Below are 23,304 nucleotides of genomic sequence, written 5' to 3' on the forward strand. Positions count from 1 at the left end.
CCAGTCACGTAGCCCCGCCCACCCCAGCGACGCTCGCGTCCCGTCGCGTGAACCTCTCGAAGGTTGGGCGGGGCTGGCGCGAAAATTAGCGCCGACGAAAGCGATTGGCTCCCTTCCTCCGCCTTGTGTTACAGGGGGGTGGAGTTAGGGACGAGGCCCCCGGGGCTCACGTGCAGGGCCCCCTGACCAATCGGGTGATCGCGTGATGTGAGTCTCTGTTGCCGGCGCCGCAGTTGTTGTTCCCCTTCCGCCCCGCCCTCCCCTCCTCCCTCCCCTCCTCCCCTCTCCAAGATGGCGGCGCCGGCGGGTGCCTGAGAGGGAGGCTGTCGCTTGGAGGAAGCGAGGTCCCGGCCGCTGCCGGGAGAGGAAGACGCGACGCCTCCGCCCCGAGCCCCTCTCGCTGCCCAGCCCGCCCTTCCCTCGGCCCTCCAGGACGATGGTAAAATGACCCAGGCGGGGAAGAAGAAGAAAAGGGCCGCCAACCGCAGCATCCTGCTGGCCAAGAAGATCATCATTAAGGACGGCGGCACGGTGAGGGGGGGGCGGCTCCGAGGGGAGCGGAGCCCTGAGGGGACCGGGGCGCGGGGGGGGGGTGCTTCGCGAGACCCCCGCGGGACCAGGCAGGCCTCCCGTCCGCGTGCTTCGGGCCCAGCAGGTGCCGCCGCCTGCCTGCCCGCCCAACGAGTTTGGTGGGTCGCCTTGAACTGAAGGCGGAATGGGTCGACTGCCCCGGTTTGACCGGGGGGGGGGCTTTTTTTTCCTTTTTGGTTCTGCGTGGGAAAATGTTAAGGGTGTCTTTTGGAAGGAGCTTGGTTGACTACACTTTCCCTAGAGAGCGAGTTTGCCTTCCGCCGTCCTTTGGTCCCGAGTGGGTTTGGGGTTCCCGTTACACTAAACCAGCTTGTCACACAATAGGCTCTCTAAAAGGTGTGTCCCTCCTCAGGGACAAAATTTGTAATCGGGCCTCGTGAGGAAGGTGAATTTCAGGTGGGGAGAATGGGGGGGGGAGGGGAGCACAGCTTCCTCTCTCTTTTCTCTACTGTCCTATATATCATTAGAGGGGCTTCTGGTTCAGAAATCTTTATAGATATACTATATGGTGTATATATATACACACTATACTGGAAAGCGTGGAAGGAAAAGGACACGTCCTTCTTTTGGTTCACAAACATATGTTTTCTCTGAGATCTCCTGGCTGGTGCAGAAATCATTGGCTTTATTCTGGGTGGACCTGTTGTGCTTCCATAGTGATGGACACTCTTGAGCTGCTCGAATTCACTATTTGAAGGAAAGATCCACCCGGAGATTGCAAATTCTATTTAGCATAGTCAGGTGTTTTTGTTAAAGGAAACTGCTGTGGTTTCACCTGTGCATCACCTCCAGCCGGTGTAGGATGCCTGCTCTGTACTATGCTATATTAAATATATGGCTGTTTCAGCAATGTGTGCTGATGAAGTAATCTTGGTTTGAATGTTTCACGGTATACAGGCATGTCCCTGTTTTCATCCCTGAAACTTGGGGGGGGGGAGGGGAACGCAAAATTAATGTCTGTACAGCTTTCTCTGTCACAAGATGTAGAGCACTTTTCAAAGGCATTTGTAATTTTGCAAGGATGCTGAGGTTTCTGTGTAATAGATCATTTTCTTGGCAACTAGTATTTCTAGTTCAGTCTTGCCAGTCCCCCAGATGCTATGCTGGCACATCCACTTTTACCCTTGGATTGGCAGTTTGAACAAGAGCTTTGGCCTAGGGGGCTTCAATTGCTGAACTTAGTTTTAATTTCTATGCTTTGCCATTTACAGCATGTCACACACCCACACCTTCACACACCCTGTTTATGAGCTACTTATGTACATCTCTTGCTAATGGATAGCTTCATGCTTTAAATGTATTTTCTGCGTGGAGATCATCTTGTCATAGACACATGAATACACACTGTGTTTCCTTCTCTAGAGCCATCAAGTAACAGATGCACAATTATCTTCTTGTACTCTACTGGTCAAGCTTGTGATTGCAATTTTTACATTTTTAACACTATGGTTGGAATCCAGCTTTGCCTGTTCTTGTTGTGTATTTAAGGCAGGGGTGGTTAACCTGTGATCCCCTAAATGTTGTTAGACTTCTAAACTCATCAACCTTAGCCTGCATGACAGGTAACGGGGGATGGGAGGAGTTGAAGTCCAGCAGCAACTGGCTGGAAAGATTAGCCACCTATAGTTTATGGACTTGAGCAAAGAGAGAGTGAATTTATGGCAGAGAACTGATAATAGCCTATTGATGTTTGATTTGAGTTTGGCTTGACTTTCCTGCTCGGTTATGAATTCGGAGTTGTTTTACATTTAACACATTCTGTGGTCGCACCAATGTTTTCCATAATTCACACATAAAATGTGAACAGTACATATGTAAAACGTGTAGAACCATGAATAGATATGCTTCAAAGAGTTGTGGCCAATTAAGAACACACACATCAGGGAACCCGAGTCTTTGGGGACAGGCCTCCTGTTTACATTCTTCATGTCACCGCTCTTGGTGTGAGCAGCTATTCTGGATTCTGCTGTTGGATTGGTTGGTTTGTTTTTGCAGATGTGCTCTTCACAGTTCTGCACATGAGAAAGTCATGCATGTTTCTTCATATGCAGGAAAATGTTTTGTGCAAATTGGCAATGAAGAGCTTTGACTCAGAGTTCTGAATGCCATAATCCTGTTAGTCAAACTCATGTGTTATCAATTTACACAGTTATTTATGATGGTTCAAATGAATGACACTTTTCACTGAAGGAACAAAGCTTAGAAGATACATTTTCTTAAATGAATTCTGAGTTTCCTGTTTTTAAAAGGGGAATAATAGTACAGAATTGTTGAAGATAAAGCATTTCAATATTTTTTGCAATTCCATATCACATTTTTACTTGCAGTTAACTGTATTTTCAGCTTATCGCCATTGCCATGTTCATTTTATTTATATCCTATATATTTTCAGAAAATTACTCTTATGTTGTTAATAGTGCTTAAAGTAGGTAGAGCACCTGTTGCAGCCTCACTTGCTTGTAAAATTCACTGTCCTTTTTAAAAAACCTTGCTTGTCAATGCTCTGTCCATTTCTCTACTTAGGAAGGCACACAGTCTGTATATCTTGATTATTCTTGTTCAGGTAACTTGTTCCAATGCAGTTTAGCTTTTTTTAATTGAGTGGGATCTGCTGTATCAGTAGAAAAGGGACACAGGTGGAGATACTGTATTCATGTTACGATAGAAACTATTAAAGCACAAAGTTGCTCCCTTGAATGTTTAACACCACCTACATAATTATTGTTAAAATTGCTAAGTAGTCAGCACAGGTGGTGTGTTGCCTTGTGCTGCACTGTATAGAGCAGTTTTGAGAGAGTGGCCTTTGCCAACCTGGTGCCCCTCCCCCAGATGTTTTAGACTACCCCTGGCTACAGGAGTTGTATGTCCCAAACCTGTGGAGGGAACCAGGTTAGTGAAGACTGTGAATGGAGGGTTTACTTCTTATCCAACAGTTGTTCACTTTCTGGGGGCTCCCTCTGTGAACTTCCTGTGCTTTCAAGGAGAGACTGCTTCATATTTTTGAGGTTGGTTATGTTGAAACTAAGTTGAGAAAGGATGTATAAGTATTAGTATTAGTAGCCTTGAGTTCTGATTTAATAGGTGATGTCTCATTTCCTGACTTTGATTCAGTGGGTGTCTCCTTACAACTTACAGTGAAACTTATCTTCCTCCAGCTCCTGCTCAATTCCTACCCTTTGTCAAATTACTGTTGCAAATGCTCACACTAGAAAACAAATATTTTAGGTTTCATAGTTGTCACTTTCACGCCCTTTATTATTGCAGGTGAGATTTCTAAGTTCCAGTTCAACATAAATGTATGTGAAACTTCAAAACATAAGGTGCCTTATAAATTACTCCAGAAATCTGTACTTGAAATGTTTGTTGTCCTGGGGATTACTCCTCTTGATCCTTGAAGATGCTTCAGTAATAGGTTGGTACTTGTGTGGCCTTTTTATTGCTAAGAAAGGAGTTGGCAATTGTGACCTAATGCTCTTCTCCAGCAGGAGAGTAGGTACGCTGTTGCAGACAAGTCACCTTTTTCATCCTTAAAGGGATGACTGAGACACCTGCAGCACTGCCTATTATAAGACATGAGGCAGGGTTGTCGCAGCTTCCCAAGGCACATGCCCTAGCTTGGCGATAGCTTCAGACCTCTGAATCACTACTTAAAGAATCTCAGGTAGTGGAGACAGGAAAATCCTCTGCCTTAGACTTTGGTAAGCTACTGATAGTGGTGGTTCACATGAATCACCAAATCATTTTGGGGCATTAGGTGGAAGAGATTATCTGAACTTTCAGGCTCACATTCTGCTGCAAAGCCAGGCAGTCAGTAAATCTCACACTTCAAAACTGGAGGTGGCTGTGTATTAGCAAAGCACTATTTTCACAGACTGGGCGGTTTCAGCACAGCATCTTACTTCATGAAATCAGTTGCTGAGACTAAAAGTTCCTTCCTCCCCACAGCCACCCATGTCTTCTCCTCTTCAGTGCTTCTTGCAAGCAATTGGAGACTGTCCCTGTGTGCAGCTTGTCTTTCCTTCTCTTTCATGCCTCATCTGGTTCTGGAAGTCTGGGTGAAGAGAGGACCTTGAGGAGGGGGAGACATCTGTGATTCTTCACCAGCCTGTCTCATCTCTGCCTCCTGGCCAGCCTTCTGCCTCTGATTCTGGACTTTGCTCTGCCACAGATTCACCCCGCTCACTAAACCCCGTTTCTGACACCACCTCCCTCTGACCGTTCATGTCATCCTACCACCATTCCCTATGCTTTGAGCCTTTTTCCCTTGGTGGCTCCCCAGCTGGTTCATCCTGCCACTCCTTTGCATCCAACCAGTCCATGACACATGGTCCCTTCCATCATGCACCACAATTCCCTACTTCTATTCTTGGATTAATCTCAAAGGAAAGAGGTAATGGCCACACAGACGAGTAGGAAGAAGCGTACAAGACCAAGGCTTGTGCACGTAATGTCAAACCTTGGTTTAGCATTGCTCTTGAACTGTTGCCCAGTAGCCAAGAATGATGAGGGTTACAGCCGTACCTTTGTTGTCGAACACCTTGGTACTTGGATGTTTTGGCTCCAGAACATCGCAAACCTGGAAGTGAGTGTTCCGGTTTGCAGACATTTTTTGGAAGCTGAATGTTCGATGTGTCTCCAGCAGCCAATCGGAAGCGGTGCCTTGGTTTTCAAATTGAATGGACTCCCAGAACGGATTAAGTTTGACAACCAACGTACCACTGTTTGTATAGTCTAAAACATCTGGAGGACACCTGTTTGGAGAAAGCTGAACTAGACAGACTGAGGTTTTGACTCCTGGCTTAACATGCATAGGCTATACACTCTACAAACCACAACTACTGGGTTAATATTGCATCTGAACCAGGGATGGTGGTTTGTTTTGCTCCAAAAAAACAGGGCTGATAAGCAAATAACAAACTTTTGCTTATCCTTGTGGTTTGGAGTAAAACCAAAACATGGTTTGGATGGAACATGAAGGCAGGGCTCGTGGTTTGTTTCTCTCCGGTGCAAGTAGGGAGAGGGGCAAAGTGAGCCTGATCAGTGCACGCATGGCAAATCATGGTTTAAAACACATATCACTCTAACGCAACTTCATGTATTCATATGTAGGAAGAACAATATTGCTTCATCACAGTGCATTTTCCCCTTGGATAAGGAGTGTTGTCGTGCTCTTTCCAGCCCAGAGTAAGATTGTTGTGGAGAATGAGGAGGTGCTGTTACTACTTTACACCCTCAAGGGAAGCATGTAATTGCCCTTCTGTGCTGATTGTACATAATGGTATAGTAGTTACGATGTGTTTGGTGCTCTGTGGTCTTCAGCTGCATATTTAACGTCTGGGTGCCTTCATGAGAAGTTGCAGAATTGCTTGTAAACATAGCTGACTTTTGCATCTACATATAAAAGCAATGTGGTCAGTCAGATGCTCTTATAAATGAATGTTTCTGTGTGGATGTTTTCAAGCATCACGAAGTACTGTAAAATATGTCTGGAGGAAAACGTACATAAGTGACAGAGTTCTGACTAGTTTTCCTGTTCCATAATGTGAATTAACACTACTCAAGAAAATGTCAATGCAAAAAAGTAAAAGAAAGTAAAGAAAGGAATACTGCCCCCCCAAAAGGAAGTAACATTAATTCATTGTCATTCATCTTGGTTGTACTTCCCCGTTTGTAATATTCAGTCAATTCCGACTGTTCATACCACCATTTTAAGGAAGCATGCTATACAGCTCCTGGGTGTGACAGGATGTGGTTAAGCATTTGATTGTATTTGAAAGTGCTCTAGAATTTTAGAAATGTGAAGTTGTGTGATGCTACTGCAGCTTGAGTACTGTTGTTTTTTAAAAGTTTCTACACTCCATGTTTTAATCCTTTGCAGCAGATTCTTAACTTTTTTCCAAGTCTGTTATGAGTAATTACAAGGAATTGAAACACTGCTCCTTCCCTTTCCCCTCCATCTGCCACTGTTCCATCATGTCCTTTTGGGAAAAGGATGAAATCCTGAGGGTAGCTGCAGATGAAATCCTCCCCTCTGTTGGCTTGGCTGGGAAAGCATATCAGCATGAGTTGGCTGCTGCTGGTCTGAGTGCTATAGATGTGTCACAATGCCATAAAAGATGCAGTGTACAGATGCAGGAGCCTTAACAATTTTATGTAAGGAAATGCCACAACACCTTGGCTGCTGCCACTCTCAGTGTGTGTGTGTGTGTGTGTGTGTGTGTGTGTGTGTGTACACACTTGGGTGTCAAATTTTTTTGGGTGGCTTTGGTGTCTGACCAAAAACATTTCCTCTGAACATGCCCCTATTTTGGGGGAGTGGGAGATAGCCAGTGTGAAGGAATGCAACTGGATCTATTTGAAGTGGGGTTTTTTAATTCCAGAGTGGTTGATTTCTGGTTTAAGTTCTGAACAAGAGGCTCAAAAATTCAGCCTAATAAACTCCCAAGTACAAAATGAAACCCAAAGTTAAAGGGAGGAGAGACCAAAAAGAAGAAAAATGGGGAATCAGAAACTGAAACAACCAGCTACTCCCCTTCTAATTGGCTGAAAGATTGGGAGGGGAAGTTAATCTTTTGCATATAAGTAAAGCTGTTAAATAGGAAATTTGTGTGTGTGTGTGTGTGTGTGTGTGTGTCTGAAAGAGAGAGAGAGAGAGAGAGAGAGAGAGAGAGAGATATGAAACAATATTAAAGTTAGAGATCATGTTTGGAGCTCAGTAAAAAAAATGGGGAAATGATTAACTTTCCTCCATTCTCTCTCACATTGCAGCTGGCAAGGGGTGGCAGAGGCATGCAGACTTTTTCTGATCATCTATCTTAGCTTGATGAACAAGACTGTCAAACCCTCCAGTTACATTTCTTCCGCCTCCCCCAGCTTTCTGTAGTCACAGAAAGAATGCAAGCGTAGATGCATCAGTGCCAGGAGCACCTCTAGAGAAATGTTGAAGCACTCTGGCAGTTACAACTCTTGGCAGGGTATTGTTTTTCCATACATGAGTTTTGATGCAAAATTCAGCTCAGTTTTGGACCAAAAAAAAAAAATAGTAGCGCTACACTAAAATATTCCTTTTGGGTTTTGTGTGTACTGCAGTACAAAGGTGTAAACTGTGCTGTGAGATCTGTACTCATTCTTGGCTTAATTTGAGCTTAGTTTGAGGAGTAATTGAATTCCTGTGGCAGTTAAGGTTTTTAGCATCAACCTTTCCATGCCCTCAAACATGTATTGCACTTGTAATCCCAATTAAATGTGGTCTCATGCAGAGTTATTGGGAGAGATATAGTAAGTAAGAGAACCAAAATGAGCCCACTACATGATTGTCTCTGGGTGTAGTGCCCAACAATAAGCCGCTGGCTTAACAGTAGTATGTTCTATATTGAAGAGTTTTCGCTACAGTAAGGCGTTTAACCTTAACATCCATTTTAGCAAAGGTCTCTGGCAGTTTTCCAATACATTTATGCAATTAATGGCCACACTTGAAAACTTGGATACTCTCATTTTGATTTGTTCAAGCAATACTATGGCTGCATGTTACTTTGTCATTGATACATTTTCATGGATAGTGGGTTTTGCATGAAGGTATGCAAATTCTTTGCAAAAGAAAGAAGTAGCACACTTTTGAGAGGATTAATTGGGGAAACTAGTAATGTAGTTCTAGTAATGTAGATCTAGTAATGTAAGGATAGGTAACTGGAACATGCACCATTGTCATGAATGTCACTTGACCTGAGAGAATAGAGGACCAGTATTCAAACCTATAGTGGAATCATACAAGAGTCAAAATAGATTTTCGTAATGGAAATGAAAATGCTTACTGAAAAATTGTATGAATAGTTTGATGCATTCAGACTGTGGTTTTTCCATTACATGCTCATGGAAAGTTGAGTCTTGGGCTCATGTACCTTCTCTACACACACATGGGGGTTTCCTAAAGTGGCCAGCAAGCCATCGATTTTCCATCTTGTCTGAATACCTGTCCTTAATTTGCCCTTAATCAAGGATCCTAGCATACATTTTGTTCCTCCTTTAAGAGCAAACTATAATTGGCCAAACCCCATTTTGTCCTTATGCATGAATGTGACAAACTTTTATCTTGTCAACAACCAAAGTCACTTTATAAATCTCTCCTGGTTGCTTGGGTGGGTGGGTAGAATACCTGAGACATAAGTTCTATGCATGCAACTGCAAACTGTAATTTTGGGTGTCTTTCATTCCCTTGAGTTGTAACATCTGTTTTCATCCCCTGTTGCAGGAGTGCCTCTCTGTATGCTGTTGAACTGCAAGTCTTATCTTCCCTAACCATTGGTACTGCTGGCTGGGGCTGATGATAGTTAAAGTTCAGCAGCATCTGAGGCCACAGTTAACCACCTCTTCCCTATTGTTTGCTAGTGAGGAAATTATATGTGACTAGTTGGGCTATATGTAGTAACAATTATATTTCTTTCTTTCAGCCTCAAGGAATAGGCTCACCTAGTGTCTATCATGCTGTGATAGTAATATTTCTGGAATTCTTTGCATGGGGGCTTCTGACAGCACCTACCTTAGTGGTAAGTGTTTTTCTTTTTTTAAATTACTATATTTTAACAAGGGATTAGACCTGACTCCCACTCCTCTCTCTGCTTCCTCCCTTCCTTGGTACTTAAAGCTGTTTAGTAAACTGACATTAAATCACTGTTCCCTGTTTTGGAATAACTGAGGTTTGATTGAATCAGCAAGCAAATATTTAGGAGGAGGAGTGAGATGGGTTACTCATTCTTACTGCTCAACTACAGTTTAGGATGTTGGGGATTGTGCATCTGTATCATGCATAAAACAGTGCATGGTTATTTGGAAATACGCAACAGAGTAAACAGTTATTGCCGTCAGATAAATGTGTTCAGTCTTGGCATGACTGGCAGGTTATGTGTATGGCTGTACGAGAGAGCCAGTCCCCTTAAGATGACTTAATGCATGCTAAAAGCAAATTCTGAATATATTCTTAAGTGTTCTATTGTGGTTTATTGCTATTTCTGTATCTGGCAAAATGCTGTTATTGATGGTAATATGTAACTGAAATGGGGCGGTTTGTGTTCAAGAGACATAGTGTGACCGGGGTATTTGTCCTCAAGTAAATGTTCTGTTCTCAGTTAAATATTCATGTAATCCAAGTAAACTGGCTTGTCTTGCATTTGAAAGGTAAAAATAAACACTCTTTGAACATACAATTTTAGCTTTGTAATAAGAGAAGGAAGTAATTGCACTATTTCACTGCTAACTTTTGGAAGTATGGAAAGCCTAAAACAATCCAGCAGAGGCTGTGTTTCTGTAAATTCAATTCCAAAACACACACCCATTTAGAATTTCCTAGGGCAGCTCTGCTCTGATTTCTTTCCCTTTCCCCTTTTTTGATGCAGTGTGAATCTGTCTTGGCCAGAAACATGCTAGCAACGTCTGGCTTGCATGTAGATAGGTGGCTTTGAATTTTGTAATCTCTTCAGGGAAAGGTTCCTTCACCAGTTCTAACTCTGCAGCATGCACAGTATCCATGCCCTCTGTCTCTTCAGACTTCTTTTCTCCTAGCTCACCCCTCAGTAAGAGTCAGACTTTCCTTCTCAGTGCCTCATGATATAAATGTGAGCACAATTCCAAATTCTCTATGCAGAAAAAGCAAACAACTGCAAATAGTGCAGTGTATGCAAATATGATAATGGAGGTAGTAAACAAATTGCTGACCATCAATGTTCCTGTGTTTGCATGGTCATTATAGCTTATTGTGTGCTGTTATGTAATGACAGGAAAAAAATGCACTTGGTACCAGAATAATTTATACTAGCTCTCTAAAACCTTTGACTGGTTACTTGCACTTTTTTTTTAATTGTGTAAAAATGGAAATAGAAATTGGTGTTAAACATGATAAAGGAAATTATCGGATATAATGTTTCAAATACTCCTAAAACTGCTCTTCTGTGTGTACTAAACTCAGAAGTAGTACTTATAGAAGTGCAGTTAGGTTGCCAGTCTGTTAACATCTGGCAAGTTTATCCATTGTCCAACCCTGAAAAGGAAAAATATTTCAATCTTTCAAAGAATGGACAGAATATATGGGAATTTTTCCTAATGACCAAATTAATGCATGAAACAACCAGCAAGCAGGCAGATTTAAAGAGAGATAAGCTTTTTTAAAAAATTAATATTGGAATAACAAAATTAGTTACAATTTAATACTACATAATTCTTTTCCATTATATGATGCTATATCATGATGTTCATGTTTCTTCAGAGTAATAATATTTTTTCCTTTGGATGCATCAGATATTTATTTTCTTTAATATAATTAGAACCTTAAAGTCATAATCACATTTTATATTAGTTTGATACACTATTTGCATTTTTTAAAAAGTACACTATAAGTGTTTCTGCATTATCTGAATTCACATATGCAGAAACCTAGAAACTGTCTCTTTAAAAAAAGAGGCATAGTATCTCAAAAGTCAGGGCAAAAGGAAGCTACTGATGGTAGTGTTGCCACACTGCCAAGTAACACCATGCCACACTGGGCTTTCTGACGAATGTGGGCATGGATGCATCAGCAGTTGCAATGGTCTTTATGGTAGAAACAGTTCCCATGTTGAGTGATACAGTTGAGTGATGTATCGCATCAAAACGCTGCAGGTATTGCAGGCCCTTAGCTGTAGAACGTCATTCTTCTCCCTCTTCCTTTTTTCTTAGAAAAATCACGTAACAAATGGTGATAAGCTTTTTACAATATTGGCAGTAGTGAGCATTTTCTGCTACGAAGGGAAGTGATTCTGTCTCAGTAAACTGTGATGGTGGTAATGAAGGCTAAGGACTTTGAAACTTTTTTATGCTTAAATAGAGTATTCATACTGTTAGGTGTCCTTCATTAATATGTCACATGCGTAATTGCTTCACAGGTTTTGCACGAAACCTTTCCCAAACATACGTTTTTAATGAATGGCCTAATCCAAGGAGTAAAGGTAAGACCAGCCTAGTTTTTAAATGTTTTCTATTGAAGTGTATGATTCATTCATAAATCAGGTGCCTGCAAATTAGACCTGAATGGTTCAGTTATTCCCCCTTGTTCTATACAAGTTCAGGATTATACCTGACGTTGTGAATTTAGGGTGAGATCAAACACAATAAGCCAAAAGTTAGACTGCATTTAATTCTTGTTCACCCTGCGTATTTCATATCATTCCTTTAAGAATCCTCTCAAAACTCTAGGAAGATCATAGCCTTCAGTTCAAGATATGGTGTTACTAAATTCCTGTAGTGACAGGGATTCCTAATGTTCTAGTTCAATCTTGAAGTGAAGACGTGTTATTAACCCAGGCCTTTTAAACAACTTGTGTGTGTGTAATATAGGCTTCTCAGTTTTATGATTCCTGTTTTCTTTATCAAAAAGAACAAGTTTATAATGCATTTTTAATCATTTTTGTGAGCCACTCAGATAACATATATTGTTGAGCGAGTATTTATTTGGAACACGCTGAGGGCCAAACAGTTTTTTCCTGTCTGGTTATCTGCAGGTGATTTGTTCTCACCTAGTGAACCACGGTGTATAAGCCTGCTTTATATCACACAAAAAGGCTTTTGCAATGCCGACCCCCAAAACTGGAAGGAGTACTGTTGGGCTACCTATGTTTTTGGTGGCTAAGAGTCATCCATATGAGCCCTATCCTGCACTTTGTGTTATAGGCATCCTATTAACTGAATCTGCTTGCTGTAGAGTAGTGAGTCATTTCAAGGAAGGGGCAGATTCTCTTTTTTTAAAAAAGTAGGTTTTAGGTGAATGTATTTCTTTTTAAAAGGCTTTAGATCAGTGTTTCCTAAACTTGGGTTTTTTTCAGACTACAACTCCCATCATCCCTAGCTAGCAAGACCAGTGGTCAGGGGTGATGGGAATTGTAGTCCGAAAACAGCTAGAGACCCAAATTGGGAAGCACTGCTTTAAATGAATGTATCAGGATGTGAAACCTTTCAGCTCTTCTTTTTGCCTTCAGTGTGTGCATTGTTCTTCACTTAAACATTTGTTTTTACTTCCCAGGGCTTACTGTCTTTCCTGAGCGCCCCTCTGATAGGGGCTCTGTCTGACGTTTGGGGCCGAAAATCCTTCCTGTTGCTAACAGTATTTTTTACCTGTGCACCAATTCCACTAATGAAGATCAGTCCATGGTTAGTGTCCCCTTTTAAAATTTGCCTGTATACGTCTGTCATGTTAGTCTTGTGTGCTTGGTTTTCATTATAAGAACAGCACGGTTGGCAAATCCACATCGTGATTGACTCCCGCCCAGAAACCCATGTCCCCACTGTGGAAGGACGTGTGGATCCAGAATTGGCCTCCACAGTCGTTTACAGACTCATTTTTAAACCGTGTTTATGGAAGACAATCTTACTCGGCTATGAGTGATCGCCAGAGAAGAAGACGACGACAAAATGTCAAAACTTGCTGTGTTTTGTGCAAAGCTAGATGGTGCTTGTTAGCAGAGTGCCAGCTCACTTAGCAATGAATGCATTGTGAATGACATAGACAAGCTGTCCTTGGCTGCTCTCCTTGTTTTGCTCTCAGGCAGTGCTGGAGATTGCCTTTTGGTATGCTTTAGGCTTTCCTGCAGTCCCTAGGCTTTATTGAAACAGAGATTTGGTTCATGGGACTCTGCAATTTCTTGTTCCTCAGGTTTTTAGACAAGAATGAGTCCTATACAGTTTTTGGTGTAGAGCGTCTCTCTGGAATGACGAGTTATATGTCATTTTTTGCTTCTCCTTTTCTGCTGAAACATTCACTTTTTATGACTCAAGGACGTTTACTCTGACAAAGTATGCCAAATGCACCTATTCAATGTGCTTAACATAACCCATGTTTTTCTTTCTGTGTGCATTGTATGGGCTTAGCTAAAAAGCAGTTTATAAATATTTTGAATAAATAAAACAAATATGAAAGCTTTTTAAATCTAATATATTGCGGAAAGGTTTGTCAAAAAAATGCTGTTTTAATATTTATTTGAAAATTTGGCTGTATTTCTCCAGCCAAGGCTAGGATTTTTCTTGTTAATTGTAACTACCTTTAAGAAACTATCCCTTTAAGAAACTATTACTGTGGTTTTTTGTGTTCCTAGGTGGTACTTTGCTGTTATATCTGTCTCTGGAGTCTTTGCAGTGACCTTTTCAGTGGTGTTTGCTTATGTAGCAGATATAACCCAAGAACATGAAAGGAGCATGGCGTATGGCTTGGTATGTGTGTAGTTTATCTGAATGTTTTAAACACAACAGTCGTTAGTAATTAGAATTCTTTTAATGTGAGTTGTAACACGTTACAGGAAGTACATGCACCTAATTGGGTTCCTCTTGATTAGCATCCTACGATCCTGGCTTCCTGTTCGTATTTATCAGAAGAATCTTTACATCTTCTGTATTGTGAAAGAGCAATCTATTGCTACTCCTACTCATAACTTTAAGTCATTCTTCCGTTACCTAACATTCAACAGTTGCTATAGGAAAATCATGATCATTAAGTCTATAAATTATCAAAACTTATGGTGATGTTTTGTGTTAAATGCTTTCTATTTCTCTGTCAACCTTTTTTTCTTTTTCCCCCGCCTGTCAACTTTCTTGAATCCTTCTTGACATTAGAAAGGATGTGGTTACTCACTGAAAATATTATCCCTGTTATCATTCATAGGTTTCGGCAACTTTTGCTGCAAGTTTAGTTACCAGTCCTGCCATTGGTGCCTACCTGGGTCGTGTGTACGGAGACAGCCTGGTTGTGGTCCTGGCTACAGCTATTGCATTGCTGGATATTTGCTTTATCCTTGTTGCTGTACCTGAATCATTGCCAGAAAAGATGAGGCCTGCGTCGTGGGGAGCACCCATTTCTTGGGAACAAGCTGACCCATTTGCGGTAATAATGTATTTAAACGTTTGGAACAGAGGGTGCTGTGGTGTGCTTTGAAACTCTGGAGTTTTTATTAATGTGTAACAGTAAATGTTTTGTTGAGCATGTCTGTACTGGAATTTCACCCCATTGCTTTTTGCAATTGGTTGCTTAGCTAATGTTTTAGGAGGCTGTGGGGTGGCCCAATTTCAAAACACGCGAACACACTTGGTCTGCGGCTAAATGCCTGGCTGCTCTATATTTCCATATAATTTTGCTTACTTAATCTCTCTTTCCAGAGTCACGCTTGTAGGTCTAGGCAGGATTTTTCTTTAGCCAGTTAGCTGTCCCCAACTGCCTTAAGAAACTACAGTCGTACCTTGGAAGTCAAAATGGAATCTGTTCTGGAAATCTGTATGACTTCCAAAACGTTCAGAAATCTAAGCACGGCTTCTGATTGGTTGCAGGAAGCTCCTGCATCCAATTGGAAGCCGCAGAAGTCCTTCCGGGTTTGCGGCATTCAGGAGCCAAAACGTTTGACTTACAAGGCATTCGGGATCCAAGGTTCGACTGTACAGTCAAACCTCTTCTTACGTTTGCCTCCGTTCGCATCCATTTCGCCCAACGTCCTCAGCAAACCCGGAAGTCACCAGCAGGTTTGCCACCATTCGCGCATGTGCAGGAACGGCAATCGCCATTCGCACATGTGCAGAAGCAGACAATCGCCACCTGTGCACCACGGCACCTCTCCTAGCAACCTGTTTTGACTTCAGGATGGGCCTCTGGAACAGATTGTGGTCATGAGTAGAGGTTCCACTGTATATGGAAGTTCCCATCCAAGTGGAACAGGCTCACTAACTACTATAAAAATGTTTGGGGCAGTGTCAGGAGACAAAAGAACTTGGGCTCCAACATGAACACATTCTTGAACTCTGGGAGAGGAATGAACAGCTATGGGGTGGGTACCGTGTGTCCCAGCTAAAGTGGCTACACCAGGACTGAATTCTGTCCATTTATTAAATGGGCAGGGACAGAAATTCAGCTATACGGGAAAAGCTCAGTCCTCGCTGGCCTCCTTGCTTTTTATGAAGGTCCAGAATGGAGACATGAAAGTAATAAACCGATTTCTGAAAATCCCTTTATTTGCTTCAGACCATATATGTCCATGTGATTGGGGAGGATTTAGTTTTGACGGGGATATTGCCCTTCAAAACCTTATTGTGTCCTGGAGAAATTCTAGAGAGAGGGAAAATATGGCTGGGTTGGGGGAGGCACACATTTCCTAATTGCCCACCCAGGATAAGGCATTAGGTGTTCATCCGTCAGTTTTTCTCCGTCTCTGTTTATTTCAAACTCTCTTCAACATTCTGTGGCTCCTAAATGGCAGTGGACAGTTGGGCTGTTTCAGTTTTTTTTCCCCTTTTAAAATTTACTCATCTTTTATCCTGCATTCCTGTGGAGATCTCTTCATGTATGCAGAAAACCCTCCATATGTGTGGCCCTGTTCACTGTCCTCCCATGAGGCAAGGAACATATATTTATTTTATTGTGCTTGAATCCCATCTTTTTCTCCCAAGGAGCTCAAAGTGGCATGCATGGTTCTCCCCTTCCCCAGTCTCCTTTAAACCCCACAACAACCCTGTGAGGTAGGTGAGGCTGAGAGGCAGTGACTGGCTCAAGGTCACCCAGTTGCCTTCATGGCCAAGTGGGGATTTGAACCCTCCTTTCCCAGGTCCCAGTCCAACACACTAACCACTACATCACATGGACTCTATAAATGATACTTGACCATTTCCCTTTCCCCCTCTTGTTCTAGTCATTGAAGAAAGTTGGTCAGGATTCCATTGTGCTGCTAATCTGCATAACAGTCTTTCTCTCATACCTCCCTGAGGCAGGACAGTATTCCAGCTTTTTCTTGTACCTCAGACAGGTAAGCATTTGCCTAATTATTTTGATTGTGGAATATTAATTGACAGAAATGAGGGGTGATCAAGCCGGAACGACTTGATGATAGATTCATTTGCTAGGACTTGTCAGCTTTGCCTGACGGGGGCAAACCACTTTTTATTCTGTGCTGTGTGGAATCATTTGCGTTGCTTAGAAGCACGTTCACTTTCTGCTGAGGAACTGACTGAAACTCAGGCCTCTGTACCATTGTAAAGGTAAAGGGACCCCTGATCGTTAAGTCCAGTTGCGAACGACTGGGGTTGCGGCGCTCCTCTCGCTTTACAGGTCGAGGGAGCCAGTGTTTGTCCGCAGAGTATTTTTCCAGGTCATGTGGCCAGCATGACTAAGCCGCTTCTGGTGAACCAGAGCAGCGCACGGAAACGCCGTTTACCTTCCTGCCAGAGCGGTACCTGTTTATCTACTTGCACTTTGACGTGTTTTCGAACTGCTAGGTTGGCAGGGGCAGGGACCTAGCAACGGGAGCTCACCCCGTCGTGGGGATTTGAACCACTGACCTTCTGATTAGCAAGCCCTAGGCCCAGTGGTTTAGACCACAGCGCCACCTGCGTCCCCGGTACCATTGTAGGGACATTTTTAAAAATTGTCCTGCCTTGAAATTGAGTTAGCTAGCTGTATTCAGTATTTTATTAAATGAAAGATTTTAGTTAGATAGGTAACATTATGTGAACTGAGCACACTTCCACACGCTCATCTATGTTTAACGTAAAAATGATCCAATGATTTTTTATTTATCCTTTAGATAATGAGATTTTCACCAGAAAGTGTTGCAGCATTTATAGCAGTCCTTGGGATTCTCTCCATTGTTGCCCAGGTAACTATAACTGACAATCATGGTTTGCCTCAGAGGTTCTGTTAGCAGATTATCTTCAAGAACAGAGGTGGTTGGGTTGTCACTGGAGATTAGCTAAGTAAGGCACTAAAGTTTTCATGTTAGGGCACTGATGTTTAAACTATAATCTGTGGAACCACAGCAAAAATAAGATGAAAATGAAGGGCTTCCCAGTACAAATGGTACATAAAGTTCAACTTCTACACTCCATTGCAGCTTTACTAAATGTGTGTGATGAAAGCAAACAGTAGTTGTTACTTTGATTCTCCACTTGCCCCCCCCCCCCAAATCATGTTCCCAGTCTCCAGCTTTGTAGAAATCAGATGCCTGGGTCACTGAGAACTAATCCAGGATTTTCTGTAGCGAATCCTTTTTTAAATCTCTGAGGTGTCCTGGGTGTTTCCAATAACCATATACTGCATTAACTAAAATATTGACATTTTTCTCCCCTCAGACAATAGTTTTGAGTTTACTTATGAGGTCAATTGGAAACAAAAACACCATCCTGTTGGGCCTGGGATTTCAAATACTGCAACTTGCGTGGTATGGCTTTGGCTCAGAACCTTGGTAAGTAATGTTTTCAATCTGTTGCTTTTTTGTTTGTTTATTTATTGGCAGAATCCTGTTCTTTATTTAGAAGACTCCTTAAAATATATGCTATGTGACTCATAAATCTCTCTTTTTGCTTTCATTCATAGTATTGGGAAGTGTGTTCTAAAGATGCGCAGTGATGATTGTCATAATGTCTCTGTTCTGAGCTACACATTTAGGGTGATATACAATGGTTAAAGGGACGAGGGTGGCGCTGTGAGTTAAACCACAGAGCCTAAGACTTGCCGATCAGAAGGTCAACAGTTTGAATCTCCGCGATGGGGTGAGCTCCCATTGCTCGGTCCCTGCTCCTGCCAACCTAGCAGTTTGAAAGCACATCAAAGTACAAGTAGATAAATAGGTACTGCTCCAGCGGGAAGGTAAATGGCGTTTCCGTGCACTGCTCTGGTTCGCCAGAAGCGGCTTAGTCATGCTGGCCACATGACCCGGAAGCTGTATGCTGGCTCCCTCGGCCAATAAAGTGAGATGAGCGCCACAACCCCAGAGTTGGTCATGACTGGACCTAACGGTCAGGGGTCCCTTTTCCTTTACCTTTACAATGGTTAAATCTGAGTGCACCCATCCAGATGCATGGGTTGTATCTGATTAAATCATATTGTCATGCTAGAACCCGCGGCCATGCACTAAAGCCGAAGGTTGGACAATTCAATACAGACAAAAGAAGGTATAGAACCATAGAATTGTAGAGTTGGAAGGGATCCCAAGGATCGTCCAACCGCCTGCAATGCCGGAATCTCAACACGCTGTTGCCCATCCACTTTGAAACCATGCAAGACCCTGCTTAGTTGGCAAATGTACTAGCAGTTTCACACCGCAGTTAAACAGCCACAGTACTGTAGTGATGACTGTCAACTTGCACAGCTTTAGAAGGGGTTTAGACAAATTCATGGAGGATAAGGCTATCACTGACTACTAGGCATGGGTATATATATTTCAGGATCAGAGGCAGTATTCCTCCGAATTCCATTGCTCATATCTTGCTTGTGGGCTTCTCATAGGCATCTGATTGTGGGAAGAGGAGGTGGACTAGATGGAACTTTGATCTGATCCAGGAAGGCTGTTCTTTGAAAGCAGTGGGTTGTCATGACTTAAGCCTTTTGATCTGAAGTGGTCTACTGAGAGTATGACTTTCTGGGGGTATTGCCTTTAATGACTGCAGAGAAGTGTAACAAGCTCTTGTTTTCCGATGTCTTCTATGTAGATCTTACATACATTATTCAAGCTATTTTGTTGCTCCTTTTTTGCAATATTAGCACTGATGAGACCTTTTTGCTAATAATAATAATAATAATAATAATAAGGCACGTTCGTGTCATACAAATGGTTGGTTTCCCTGCAGCATTATGTGATATCAAGCTGAAATTCTCAGAGGTGATTCTGAATTATACCTTGACAAATTTATCTGTACTTTTTTCCAGGATGATGTGGGCAGCAGGGGCTGTTGCTGCCATGTCTAGCATCACGTTTCCAGCCGTCAGTGCACTTGTTTCGCGAACTGCTGATGCTGATCAACAGGGTAGGTACTTCATAAGACAAGACACGTGAAGTGGAAAATTCTCGGAACCAATAAATGGCTTTATTTTTTTAGAAGGGCATTGAGTACTAGTAAAAAGTGATCAAAATGTCTTTAGCAATCTCGGGATTGTGGGGAGACAGTTTCCATACAGTTTGTTCCAGATAAGGCAGGCAAATATTTGTTAAGCACACAGTATGGCCCCAGTATAGAAAACTGTTAGCCTGTAGCTGATTCTTTTGTTGTTTTCCAGGTGTCGTACAAGGAATGATAACAGGAATTAGAGGCCTCTGCAATGGCTTGGGACCAGCACTTTATGGTTTTATATTCTACATTTTCCATGTAGAATTGAATGAAATTCCAGTGACTCAGAATGATCTGGGAGATAATGTAGCCACACAGCACCATTCGCAGCAGGTATTGTCTTCAGCGTTTCTGTATATTTTAACAGAGGGGGGCAAACATTTCACTGCTTGCATACAAGTACCTCTTAGGTGTATATGTGGTGGTAGACTTGTCCTTAAGGGTCATTTCAGAAACAGAATCCGTGAAGGTTGCTCTAAAAAGTATCTTCTCTGGTACATGATAGAGAGGTTGCGAATACCAAGCTTACGGCATGGGTAGCCTGTCATACAGGTGTCATCATCCCTGTCCATCATTCATGCTGATTGGACTGATGGGAGTTGGGAGTCCACAACATTTAGAATATACTGTACCTTGTACCTGGCTTAGAATATCTGATCCTCAAAATGGCTTAATATATCAATTCATCACTGCATGGAAATACTGAAGGTTATTTGTTTCACCATTCTCGAGTTAAAAAAATAATACTTCACATCTGTCCACTGCTGGAAAATTATTTTATTTTGTTAACTGTGTCGTACCTTGCCTGCTGAAGTTTTGGCTGTTGGAAAGGGGGGTGAGGCTGCAAGTGCAGTGCTTTTGCAGTATCTGGAGAAAACCCATATGCAGCTTAAGACCGATTTCTGATGGATAAATGCACACTTCATTTGGGAGTGGCATTCAAGGATAAATCGAGAATTTTGCCAACAAAGATTTTGTATCACTTTTACCAGCAAACTACTGTGTGAACATTTTATTCTTGCAAGTCCAATGCTTGGTGCAGTATAACAACAACAGCAACAACAATGCATAGAGTAGCCATCATCTCTACTTTGAATGACATATATGGGATTACCTGTTGTGTTTGGCATTCTCAAATATCTGGAGCAGTTCTGTAGTTTGGTTTTAAATATGTCACACAGCCGGGGTGAGATGATAGGTTATTGTTTGTGTTTAGTGGCTCAAAGTCCAGTGCCCTCTAATCGTTTAGGTTAGCGGGAGGAAGGGTGGGAAAGAAACTTTGCAACTCTGTTGGCCCAGTGTCCAATCTTTGCTGCACTAACATCTGGCGTAAGATAATCTAAAGGGGAAACGCAATTCAGACTAAAAGTGGTGGTTTCTTTTGGTAAGCTTCTCTTGTGCTTTTCCTTGCAGAACTCCATCATTCCTGGTCCCCCATTCCTATTTGGAGCATGCTCCGTATTACTGGCTCTGCTTGTTGCCTTGTTTATTCCCGAACACACCAACTTAAATGGTCGATCGAGCAACTGGAAAAAGCACTGCGGTGGCCACGGTCACCCGCACAGTCCACAGGCCCCTGGAGAGGCCAAGGAACCTTTATTACAAGACACAAATGTATGACAACAAAACTCGAGGACTCCTAGAGCGAGTTTCTTACTCTCTTTTTCCCCCCACCTGCAGTTCTGGATGCACATTCCATTTCCATTGAAAGTGTCGTTTCTTAAGGTGGTCTTAAGAAATTTTATCTCTTTGCATGAAAATTGTAAGAACCACAAACAGGAAGTGGAAAATCCTCCAAAGAAGTTACAACTTAAATTATTTGATTTTTTTTTTTTTTTTTTACCCTCTAGGATTTTTTGCCATAATGTCCTAGTGAAAAAAAACAAAAACTTATTAAATCTTTTCATCTTAATTTTGAAACTAAATTATATATATTCAAGGTATCGGCATGTGTTCTTGCATCAGTTTCTGGAAGGTGTTAAGCTTTATTCTCTTCATGTTGGTCTCAATGAGACATACTAGCAGAACTTGGGTACCCATTTATTTTAACTGTAAAATCTTGGGTCAGACGAATTCAAAGCCTTAATGTAGATGCACTTGACCAAGAAAAGTGAACTGGGTTGACCTTGGACTGTCAAATCAGTGTCTGGCAGGCTTTCCTTATTTTTACTAACACAATCATGTGTTGAACACACATCCTGAACAGTACACACTCCTTTAAGTGCATTATTCTGCTAATTCTTTCATTCTTTTAATTAAGTATATATCAGTATGTAGTACTTAAAACTAGTGGGTAGCGTGAGCCTAAAAGATTTTATTACTGGCTCCAGAACTCTACCTTCCTAAATACAATTTGATACCACTATGCTTTGGATGTTTTGCATAAGGACCTCAACACTTGAACACACAAACTCAACTCTAAGCTGATAGCCTTGAAGACGTTGGTGTGGTCTATGCTGGATTGCCACTTCTGTTACTGGTCAGCGACGGTAGCATTTTAAGTACAGAGCTAAAGCCAAATAGCAGTTGATCTGCCTTCTCTGGCTCTGTTGTTATTTGTGAATGAAGTCTGCAGAGAGAGAGAGAGAGTGAGTGGCAACTGGTAAGTAGCCATGCCTAGTAACAGAGGCGGCAATCCTTGCGCTATAGTGGCCTTTCAGGACTGTCACAAGTAACACTTCAGAGCCAAGGATTAGTCCTGCCGTTTCAGGACCACAGTACAGGAGAGAGCTTTATACAATTACTGATGTGAATTTCTCTAAAAATGTATATTTTTGTGTCCGGTTGTATTATTTAAGTGTTCCTTTGTATAAAACGTGTATAAAGTATTGTATAGTTCAAAATGTTTTCATCTTGTACTGTGGTTATTGCTTAGCTTTTTTAATGCACCACGGTTGACTAAAAGCTGGAAAAAATATGTAAATACACTGTTAATAAAGTTGAATATTTTAGTGATTTTTTAAAAAACAAATTACTTGAAACAAGACTATATGCCATGTGTGTAGATGAGCTTATGCCTTTCTCATGGTAACACTGCTTCTTCTATGTACTCGCAGATATTGTTTACTTAAAGACATCACCAGCCTGTGCTTTGTTTGTATGAGACACCAGGAAGAGGGAAACATATTCTATAAGGTGAAGTATCCAGTGGTGACTATGTATTAATGGAAAAGACTCTGCCAGCAGAATGGGGAGGAAAATTTGGCAATCCCCCCCCCAATCTTAAATTTGCTTTAGACAGTTGTCGGAGCACTTGGTGAGGGGAGAGATGGAATACTGTAGAAAGAATTCCCTACTGACTAAATAAAAGGGTGTTTTTCAAATTTGGCTCTTGTAAAACTCTTATAGGAGCAAAATGTATCTACATAGCACCAACTGGATTTAGCTTTTAAGATTTCTGCCTTTGGCTATATAAAGAATTAATCAACAAAGTTCCAGAGGGGAATCTTATTAGGTAATGTTCAGTTTTTTGGTCTTGTCAGTAACAATTTCTTTATATACAGTTAGTGGAGGGGTTATATGAGTAATTTCGTATAAGGTAACTGTAGAATTGAAACTTGAAATGCTTTTGGTGGGCAGCTCCTCCACTTGAGACAGTAGTGGGAAAGCACTATAGTAGTACTGCAAGCACACAACTGGGCATTTATATTTACACCTTTGCTGTAGTTGTTTGGTCCTAGGCAGGACTGGTGCATCTTGCCAGTTACTCTTAGCCTCATTTTGTAATTTTCCTGTGGAAAAACTTAACAGTTGAATGGGTAGAATTATGGAGGTGGATAAGGCTTAAGGAGTGACTTAGGGGAAAGGCTCATCAGCCTGGCAATCCCTGGTGTTTCCAGT

General features: G+C 41.8%; 1 protein-coding gene across 1 annotated transcript; it reads left to right on the forward strand.

The window, feature by feature from the left end:
* The first annotated feature begins 268 nt into the window (after positions 1-268).
* Positions 269-22,311, forward strand: MFSD14A (major facilitator superfamily domain containing 14A). The gene is made up of 12 exons (XM_081865316.1): positions 269-531; positions 9,039-9,134; positions 11,502-11,564; positions 12,635-12,762; positions 13,704-13,818; positions 14,267-14,485; positions 16,275-16,388; positions 17,166-17,237; positions 17,710-17,822; positions 19,286-19,383; positions 19,634-19,797; positions 20,878-22,311. Exons 1-12 carry the CDS (start codon positions 445-447, stop codon positions 21,082-21,084), a joined length of 1,476 nt encoding a protein of 491 aa, XP_081721442.1. The 5' UTR covers positions 269-444; the 3' UTR covers positions 21,085-22,311.
* The last annotated feature ends 993 nt before the right edge of the window (positions 22,312-23,304 follow it).

Source organism: Podarcis erhardii (assembly GCF_964252035.2).
Source record: "Podarcis erhardii genome assembly, chromosome: 6".
NCBI lineage: Eukaryota > Metazoa > Chordata > Lepidosauria > Squamata > Lacertidae > Podarcis > Podarcis erhardii.